The sequence below is a fragment of the Jaculus jaculus genome, chromosome 2 (assembly GCF_020740685.1).
Source record: "Jaculus jaculus isolate mJacJac1 chromosome 2, mJacJac1.mat.Y.cur, whole genome shotgun sequence".
Taxonomy (NCBI): domain Eukaryota; kingdom Metazoa; phylum Chordata; class Mammalia; order Rodentia; family Dipodidae; genus Jaculus; species Jaculus jaculus.
Genome location: NC_059103.1, coordinates 33,571,224 through 33,582,182, shown reverse-complemented (window position 1 = coordinate 33,582,182; position 10,959 = coordinate 33,571,224). Strand labels below are relative to the sequence as shown.

Sequence of the window (10,959 nt, the reverse complement as noted above, 5' to 3'; positions counted from 1 at the left end):
TTTAGGACACTATGAATAGATCAAACATAAGAATTCAGGGCAGGGCTGAAACAATGGTTTAGAAGTTAAGGCAAAGCCAAAGGACCCAGGTTTGATTCCCCAGGACAGATGTACAAGGTGGCGATGTATCTGGAATTTGTTTGCAGCAGCTGGAGGACCTGATGTACCCATTCGCTTTCTCTGTATCTGCCTTTTTCACTCACTCTCTGTCTCATAAATAAATCAGTTAATATGCTAAAAATTTTAAGAGAAAAATTCATGGCATAGTAGAAAGAGAAGAATTTCACTCCAAAGGCATAGTAGGTATTTTTAACAAACTCATGGAAGAAAATTTCCCATAACTAGGGAAAGAGATGCCAGTACAGATTCAGACAAAGAACCTCTCCTTGCCATATTACGATGAAACTACTAAACACACAAACCAAAGAAAGGAGTAAGAGAGAAACATCAAGTTACTTAAAAAGGCAAACCCATCAGGATCACAGCAGATTACTCAACACAAACTTAAAAAGCCACAAGGGCCTGGAATGATGTATCCCAAGTTCTGAAAGAGAACAATTGTCAATCAAGACTACTTTATCCAGCAAAGCTATCTATCTAAATTGATGGAGAAATAAGGACATTCCACAACAAAAACAGACTAAAGGAATATATGACCATTAATCCAGCTCTATAGAAAATACTTGAAGGGATCCTCCACGCTGAAGAGAAAGCAAAGCACACATATGAGGAAACATGAAAAATAAACCATACTCAAATAATAGTTAATACAAAAGACTAAAGGGAAAACAAGAAGCACTACAAAAAAAAAATAGAATGGTGAGAATAAATATATACCTTTCAATTATAATTCAATATCAGTGGCCTCAATACCCCAACCAAAAGACATAGGCTTGCAGACTGGATTCTGTTTGCTGCCTCTCTCCATAAAAGACACGATCTTAAGGTGAAAGGATGGAAAATGGCATTTTAAGCACATGGGCCTAGCAAACAAGCAGGTATTGCTATCCTAATATCTGACAGGATAGAATTCAAACCAGCCTTAATTATGAAAGATAAAGAAGGTCCCTATGGTGGTTTGATTAAGGTGCCCCCATAAATTTAGGTGTTTTGAATGCTAGGTCCCAACTGATGGAGATTTGGGAATTAACACCTCCTGGAGGCAGTGTATTGTCAGGGGAGGGCTTATGTGTATTATAGCCAGTTTCCCTGTGGTGGTTTGATTCAGGTGTCCCCCATAAACTTAGGTGTTCTGAATACTTGGTTCCCAGCTGATGGAGATTTGGGAATTATTGCTTCCTGGAGGTGGTGTATTGTTGGGGGTGGGCTTATGAGTGTTATAGCCAGTGTCCCCTTGCTAGTGTTTGGCACACTCTCCTGTTACTGTTGTCCACCTTATGTGGGCCAGGGGTGATGTCCATCCTCTGCTCATGCCATCATTTTCCCCTGCCATTGTGGAGCTTCCCTTCAAGCCTGTAAGCCAAAAGAAACCTTTTTCCCAGAAGCTGCTCTTGGTTGGGTGATTTCTACCAGCAATGTGAACCTGATTGCAACATAAAATGGTACTGAGGAGTGGGATTGCTGCTAGACACCTGACTGTGTGGCTTTGGCCTTTTGGAGCTGGTTTTCAAGAGGAATGTGGAAGGATTTGAACCCTTGGTCTAAGAGATGCCTTGCAGTGCTGTAAGTACAGCTTGATGGACTATTCTGTTCAGAGTTGAAAGACCTGAATGCAGTAAGAACTATGGACTGTGACGTTTGGCTTGTAAGGGTGAGAATGAGCTTTAATTTATTTAGTTATTTGAGAGAGAGAGGGGAGAGATGGGCACACCAGGGTGTCTAGCCACTGGAAACAAACTCCAGACACATGTGCCCCCTTGTCCATCTGGCTTTATGTGGGTCCTGGTGAATCAAACCCACAGAGTCCTTAGGCTTTGCAGGCAAATGCCTTAACTGCTAAGCCATTTCCCCAGCCTTTAAACATGGTTTTGTGTTTTGGAAATGGCCATGGGCAGTGTGAAGCAGGTTTGCTAGTTGCCTGCATGGAGATTTGATGGAGCCATGAGGATGTGGCTTGCAGTGGAGACCCAGTGGAGATGCCAGGACCATGAGATGGCTGCCAAGGAGCTGCCGGCCCTGGTGAGGTTTTCCAGGACTGTGAGTAGCCTAGCTGGAGGGGCAGAATTGGAACTCCAGAGACTTGTTGCTGGTTATAATGATCAGACTTGGAGATTTGTCACTGACTAGAGTTGTTGGACTTGGAGATACAGAGTTTGATGTTTGCCCTGGTTGTTTTAAATCTTGTATTGGCTAAATGTTTCTTTGCTATGCCTAATGCCATCTTTTGCAGAGTGAATGTTTATTCTGTGCCATTATAGTTTTTGGTATCATGGCTCAATTAAAAGATCTTAGATTATGGGGATGTTTGAACATCATTGGGAATTCATAAAAATTATGGGAACTTTTAAAGTTGGATGAATGAATTGTATTTTATATCATGTATGGTTATCCATTTATGGGGGCAGGGGCAGAATGTGATGGTTTGATTCAGGTGTCCCCTATAAACTTAGGTATTCTGAATGCTAGGTTCCCAGCTGATAGAGATTTGGGAATTAACGTCTCCTGGAGGGAGTGTATTGTTGGGGGCGGGCTTATGGGTATTATAACCAGTTTCCCCCTGACAGTGTTTGGCCCACTCTCCTACTGCTGTTGTCCACCTGATGTTGGCGAGGGGGTGATGTCCACCCTCTGCTCATGTCATTTACCCTGCCATCATGGAGCTTCCCTCAAGTCTACAAGCTAAAATAAATCTTTGTTCCCACAAGCTGCTCTTGGTTAGGTGATTTCTGCCAGCAATTGGAAGCTGACTGCAATCGTCACTTTATATTGATTAAAGGAACAATTCAGCTGGGTGTGGTGGCACACACCTTTAATCCCAGCACTTGGGAGGCAGAGGTAGGATGACTGCTGTGAGTTCAAGGCTATCCTGAGACTACAAAGTGAATTCCAGGTCAGCCTGAGCTACAGTGAGACCCTACCTTGAAAAATCAAAATAAATAAATAAAGTAACAATTTAACTCAAGGACATTACCATCCTAAACATATGCACCTAACATGGGGGGGTCCCAATTTTATCAACCAAACACTATTAGAACTACGGTCACAGAAAATACCAAACATTGTAGTGGGTGACTTCAACACTCCACTCTCATCAATTGACAGGCCATCCTGGCAAAAAATAAACAAAGACATCTGGACTAAATGAAGTCATAGAACAAATGGACCTAACATATCTATAGAACATTTCACCCAATTCTACAGAATACTTTCTTTTCAGTAGCAAATGGAACATTCTGTAAAATAGACCATGTATTAGAACACAAAGCAAATCTTAAAAAATACAGGAAAATTTAAATAATTCTTTGTACTCTAACTGATCACAATGGTATCAAAGTACAAATCAATAGCAAGAAAAGCTATAGAGCACACACAAGTCATGGAAACTGAAAAATACATCGCATGGACCAGTGAGAGAACTAGAGCCACCATTGACAGCCACCCCCAAACCACCACCCCTGCAAGTGCCAGCAAGCAGCAGAGACCAACTGAGGGAGCTCACAGCACCCAGCACCAGCGACCAGAGCAGCGATCCAGCAACACAGCCAGCCTACTTGAACCCACAGTGCACCAAAGAGGGACCCAAGAAGGAGCACAACATAAATGAGATCAAAATCATCCCAAAAAGTAACCAGGATTACACTAGGTCAGTACCCACCTAATAAACCTGGTGTATAGGCCTGGACCAGAAGTGCTAATTGCACGTTCCATATCAGGATAAATTATATGTTAAATCTGATGGATGGTCAGATTTGCCATTCTTTTTTTTCTTTTTCATCTTTACTTCAAAATAGCATTTTTATTATATAAAAATGTAAAAATCCAGCAAAACCAGAAATATGGATATATTTTCCTGGGCTTTCACATTTGTTGATTTTTATTCGCATCACATTTTCAATACAATTTACAACCTCATCCCCATTTTCAGTCTGATTATACAAATGCAAAGTGGCGGAAAGGTCTGGAATAAATACATCAAGAGGAAGCAGGAGAAAGCAAAGCTGTGAGGCGAGGCTCCATGCGCAGCTTCTATGAGGGCCGAGTGGCTGAAGTAGCAGGGCGGGAGGAAGGGGAGCAGGGCAGCTTGCAGCTCGCGCGCTCAGTCATCCTTGTCTTTCGCTCCGTGTTTGAGGATGCGCGTGAACTCGATGTAGTTGAAATTCCCCTTTTTGTCGATGGGAGCTTCTCTGTACAGCTCATCCACCTCCTCGTCGGTAAAGCGGTCGCCCATGGTGGTCAGCAGCTCCCTCAGGTAATCCTCCTGGATGGTGCCAGTTGCTTCTTCATCAAAGCAGGCGAAAGCATTGTGGATGACGTCCTCAGGGTCTGTGCCATTTAACTTCTCACCAAACATGGTGAGGAACATGGTGAAGTTGATGGGCCCCGGGGCCTCATTCATCATGGCATCCAGGTATGCATCAGTGGGATTCTTCCCTAGTGAGGCAAGCCTATCGTGCAGGTCTTCCTTGTTGATGAAGCCATCTCTGTTCTGGTCGATCATGTTGAAGGCCTCTTTGAACTCTTGGATCTGGGTCTGGTCAAACATGGCAAACACGTTGGACGTGGTGCGCTGCGGGCGCTTCTTGGTGGTCTTGGTCTTTGCTTTTTTGCTCGACATGGTGGCTGTTTAATTCTGAGATTTGCGGTTCTTAAATAAGCTATATTTTGGACTTGTTATTTGTTTCATCTTGATTTCTACTGGCTTTGTTTCCTCTTCTGTTATACATTAGGGAAGGGTCTCACTTGGTCACAAGCTGACTTGGAACCCTCAACAGACCAGAAATCTTAACCTTCTTGTTGTCAGGATTAAGGCATTTTCAATAAAATCATAGAAGAAAACTTCCCCCAAATTGGGAAGAGGTGCCAGTGCAGATACAGGAATCCTTTAGAACACCAACCAGACAAAACCTGAAAAGAACCTCTCCCTGCCATATTATAATCAAACTACCAAACACACAAACCAAAGAAATAATATTGAAAGCAGTTAGAGAGAAAAATCAAGTTACCTACAAAGGCAAGCCCATCAGGATCACAATAGATTACTCAACACAAACTTTAAAAGCCAAAAGGGCTTAGAGTGATGTATCCCAAGTTCTGAAAGATAACAACTGCCAACCAAGGTTACTTTATCCTGCAAAGCTATCCATTCAAATAGACGGAGAAATAAGGACATTCCATGTCAAAAGCAGACTAAAGGAGTATTTGAAGACAAAACTAGTTCTACAGAAAATACTTGAAAGAATCCTCCATGCTGAAAAGAATGGAAAACACATATATAAGGAAGCTGGAAAAAAAATAAACCATGTTCAAATACTAGTTAACACAAGAGAGCAAAGGTAAAACCGGAAGATGGCAAAAATAAACACATACCTTTCAATAATATCTGTTAATATCAGCAGCCGCAATGCCCCAACCAAAAGGCATAGGTTTGCAGACTGGGTTAAAAAGCAGGGTCCTAGGCCGAGCATGGTGGCACATGCCTTTAATGCCAGTACTTGGGAGACAGAGGTAGGAGGATTGCATGAGTTCAAGGCCACCCTGAGACTACATAGTGAATTCCAGGTCAGCCTGAGCGAGTGTGAGATGCTACCTCAAAAAAAACTAAAAAAAAAAAAAAAAAAAGCAGGATCCTTCAATTTGTTGCCTCCAAGTAGCCCACCTTTCTACAAAGGATGGGCACTATCTTAGGGTGAAAGGTCAGAAAATGGTGTTTCAAGAAAATGGGCCTAGAAAACAAGCAGGAGTTGCTATCCTAGTATCTGACAAGGTAGAGTTCAGTCCAACATTAGTTATGAAAAATAAGGAAGGTCACTTTATATTGATTAAGGGCACACTCCAACAGGAGGACATTACAATCCTAAACATATATGCACTAACATGGGGGCTCCCAACTTCATCAAACAAATGGTATTAGAACTAAGGTCACAGATAACACCAAACACAGTGTTAGTGGGTGACTTCAACACCCCACTCTCATCAATTGACAGATCATCCCGGGATAAAATAAACACAGAGGCATCTGGATTAAATGAGGTCATAGAAGAAATGGACCTAACAGATATATACAGGACATTTCATCCAAATGCTGCAGAATATACATTCATTTCAGTAGCCCATGGAACATTCTCTAAAATAGACCATATATTAACACACAAAGCAAATCTTAACAACAGGAAAATTGAAATAATTCCTCGCATTCTATCTGACCACAATAGAGCATACACAAAATCATGGAAACTAAACAATACACTACTAAATGATGAATGGGTCAATGAAAAAATCAAGAAGGAAATTAAAAAATTCAGAATCAGGGCTGGAGACATGGCTTAGCGGTTAAGTGCTTGCCTATGAAGCCTAAGGACCCCGGTTCGAGGCTTGGTTCCCCAGGACCCATGTTAGCCAGATGCACAAGGGGGTGCACACATCTGGAGTTCGTTTGCAGTGGCTGGAGGCCCTGGCACGCCCATTCTTGCTTTCTCTTTCTCTATCTGCCTCTTTCTCTCTCTGTCTGTTGCTCTCAAATAAATAAATAAAAACAACAACAACAAAAAAAAAAATTCAGAGTCAAATGATAATGAGAACACAACATACCAAAATCTCTGGGACACAATGAAGGCAGTCCTAAGAGGTAAATTTATAGCTTTAAGTGCCTATATTAAGAAATTAGAAGCTGGGCATGGTGACACATGCCTTTAATCCGAGCGCTCAGGAGGCAGAGGTAGGAGGATCGCCATGAGTTTGAGGCCACCCTGAGACTCCATAGTGAATTCCAGGTCAGCCTGGGCTAGAGTTAAACCCTACCTCAAAAAAAAAAAAAAAAAAAATTAGAAAGGTCACAAGTAAATGACCTAATGCTTCACCTTAAAGCCTTGGGAAAACAAGAACAAGGCAAACCAAAAACCAGTAGACAAGAAGAAATAATAAAGATTAGGACAGAAATTAATTAAATAGAAACCAAGAAAATAATCCAAAGAATCAATGAAACAAAGAGTTGGTTCTTTGAAAGGATAAACAAGGTTAATAAACCCTTAGCAAATCAGACCAAAAGAAAGAGAGAAGAGACACAAATTAATAAAATTAGTGATGAAAAAGGCAACATCACAACAGATACCAGAGAAATTCAAAAAGTCACAGGTACATACTATAAAAAGATATACTCCACCAAGTATGAACATCTGAAAGAAATGGATGATCCTTGATTTATATGACCTACCTAAATTAAATCAAGATGAGATTAATCACTTAAATAGACCTATAACAAGTACAGAGATCCAAGCAGTTATCAAAAATCTCTCAACTGGGCTGGAGAGATGGCTTAGCGGTTAAGCGCTTGCCTGTGAAGCCTAAGGACCCCGGTTCGAGGCTCGGTTCCCCAGGTCCCACATTAGCCAGATGCACAAGGGGGCGCACGTGTCTGGAGTTCGTTTGCAGAGGCTGGAAGCCCTGGCGCGCCCATTCTCTCTCTCTCCCTCTATCTGTCTTTCTCTCTGTGTCTGTCTCTCTCAAATAAATAAATAAATAAATAAATAAATAAATAAAATTTTAAAAAAAATCTCTCAACTAAAAAAATCCCAGGCCCAGATGGATTCACTGCCAAATTTTACCAGACCTTCAGGGGAGAACTAACACCATTGCTTCTTAAGCTTTTCCATAAAAAAGAAGGAAGCTGGGGAGGGTGGGTATTACCATGGGATTTTTTTATAATCATGGAAAATGTTAATAAAAATTGTGAAAAGAAAAGAAAAAAAAGAAGGAAGCCTACCAAACTCCTTCTATGAAGGCAGCATCACCTTGATACCAAAACCAGGCAGAGATAGAACAAAAAAAGAAAATTAAAAACCAGTCTTTCTCATGAACATAGATGCAAAAATTCTCAACAAAATATTGGCAAACATGGGCTGGAGAGATGGCTTAGTGGTTAAGCACTTGCCTGTGAAGCCTAAGGACCCCGGTTCGAGGCTCAGTTCCCCAGGTCCCACCTTAGCCAGATGCACAAGGGGGTGCACGCGTCTGGAGTTCGTTTGCAGAGGCTGGAAGCCCTGGCACGCCCATTCTCTCTCTCTCCCTCTATCTGTCTTTCTCTCTATGTCTATTGCCCTCAAATAAATAAATAAATAAATAAAATTTAAAAATATATATATTGGCAAACAGAATAAAAGAATATATCAGAAAGATCATTCACCCTGACCAAGTAGGCTTTATCCCAGAGATACAGGGATGATTCAATATACACAAATCAATAAATGTAATACATGATATAAAGGCACTAAAGGACAAAATCACATGGTTGTCTCATTAGATGCAGAAAAAGCATTTGACAAAATCCAACAACCCTTCATGATAAAAAGTCCTACAGAGACTGGGAATAGAAGGAACATATCTCAATATGAGAAAAGCTATTTATAACAAGCCTACAGCCAACATATTACTAAATGGGGAAAAATGGGAAGCTTACACTAAAATCAGGAACAAGACAAGGGTATCCACTGTCCCCACTTTTATTTTATATAGTACTAGAAGTCTTAGCCATAGCAACAAGGCAAGAGATGCACATAAAAGGGATACAAATTGGAAAGGAAACAATCAAGTTATCATTATTTACTGATGACATGATTCTATATATAAAGGACCATAAAGACTCTACGAGCAAACTGTTAGAGCTGATAAACACCTACAGCCATGTCACAGGATACAAAATAAATACACAGAAATCAGTAGTTTTCCTATATGCTAATAACAAACACACAGAGGATGAAATCAGAGAATCATTCCCATTCATAATTGCATCAAAGAAAATAAAGTACCTTGGAATAAACATAACCAAAGAAGTAAAGGATCTCTACAATAAAAACTTTAAAACACTCAAGCAATAAATTGCAGAAGACACTAGGAAATAGAAAAACATCCCTTGTTCCTGGTTTGGAAGAATCAATATTGTGAAAATGGCAATCTTACCGAAAGCAATCTACACATTTAATGCAATCCCTATCAAAATTCCAATGGCATTATTCACAGAAATAGAAAAAAAACTATCCAAAACTTCATTTGGAATCACAAAAAACCTTGAATATCTAAAATAATGCTGAGAAACAAAAATAAGACTGGTGGTATCACCATATCTGGTTTTAGCCTATACTACAGAGCCATATGTTGCAGTCCGGTTTGCATTGCTGGTAGAAATCACCCAACCAAGAGTAGCTTCTGGGAAAAAGAGGTTTATTTTGGCTTACAGGCTCGAGGGGAAGCTTCACGATGGCAGGGGAAAACGATGGCATGAGCAGAGGGTGGACATCACCCCCTGGCCAACATAAGATGGACCACAGCAACAGGAGGGTGTGCCAAACACTGGCATGGGGAAACTGGCTATAAAGCCCATAAGCCCGCTCCCAACAATACACTCCCTCCAGGAGGCATTAATTCCCAAATCTCCATCAGCTGGGAACCTAGCATTCAGAACACCTAAGTTTATGGGGGACACCTGAATCAAACCACCACATTCCGCCCCTGGCCCCCATAAACTGATATCCATACATGATGTAAAATATAATGCATTCACTCTGACTTTAAAAGTCCCCATAGTTTTTATCAATTCCAATGATGTTCATACATCCCCATAGCTCAAGATATTTTAACTGAGCCTTAATACCAAAAAATAACCTCAAAAAACCCATAATGGCACAGAATAAATATTCACACTGCAAAAGATGACATTGGGCAGAGCAAAGAAACATTCAACCAATACAAGATTTAAAACATCCAGGGCAAACATCAAACTCTGTAGCTTCAAGTCCAGCAACTCTAGCCAGTGACAAATCTTCAAGTCCGATAATTCTAACCAGCAACAAGTCTCTGGCATTCCAATTCCGCCCCTCCAGCTAGGCTACTCACAGTCCTGGGAAACTTCATCGGGGCCGGCAGCTCCTTGGCAGCCATCTCGTGGTCCCGGCATCTCCCCTGGGTCTCCACTGCAATCCACGGTTCATCCTCATGGCCCCATGGGGTCTCTATGCAGGCAACCAGCAAACCTGCTTCACACTGCCCATGGCCATTTCCAAAACACAAGACCATGTTGCAAACTCAATGACCCTCTTTCCAGCATTTCTTATACTCCACAATACCAGGTAGGGTGCCAATTTGTTAATCCAGGGGGGAATAAAGCAGACTTTGAAGAACAGGACACTCCTTGAGCACTCAGGCCCTTTCAAAAGAGTCTACATTCTTCTTGTTGCCCCAGCACAGGTCAGCTAACCCGTCTCAAAGGTTGTAATCTTTCAGTTGCAGCTGAACGGGCAATAGTTCATCCAAAGATTTTTCTTTCTGTGCCATATTCCTCTGCTCACACCAGTTCATTTCTACGCAAAGCAACCCTGCACAACTTCTCAGGACACAGGCATAAGAGCAAGTTTCTCACACAAACTGCTAGCCCAGTCCAGGCAAAGGCTCTTTCTCACCCTCATAAGCCAAACCTCAGAGTCCATAGTTCTTACTGCCTTCAGGTCTTTCAGCTCTGACCAGGATAGACCATCAAGCTGTACTTACAGCACTGCAAGGAATCTCTTAGGCCAAGGTTTCAACTTCCTCCCACATTCCTCTTGAAAATCAGCTCCAAAAGGCCAAAGCCACATAGTCAGGTGTCTAGCAGCAACCCCACTTCTGGTACCACTTTACTGTTGCAGTCCGGTTTGCATTGCTGATAGAAATCACCCAACCAAGAGTAGCTTCTGGGAAAAAGAGGTTTATTTTGGCTTACAGGCTCGAGGGGAAGCTTCACGATGGCAGGGGAAAACGATGGCATGAGCAGAGGGTGGACATCACCCCCTGGCCAACATAAGATGGACCACA

General features: G+C 41.6%; 1 protein-coding gene across 1 annotated transcript; it reads right to left on the bottom strand.

Moving 5' to 3' along the window:
* Positions 1-3,961: 3,961 nt before the first annotated feature.
* Positions 3,962-4,747, bottom strand: LOC101598515 (myosin regulatory light chain 12B-like). The gene has a single exon (XM_004667466.3). It carries the CDS (start codon positions 4,733-4,735, stop codon positions 4,217-4,219), a length of 519 nt encoding a protein of 172 aa, XP_004667523.2. The 5' UTR covers positions 4,736-4,747; the 3' UTR covers positions 3,962-4,216.
* Between the last annotated feature and the right edge of the window lie 6,212 nt (positions 4,748-10,959).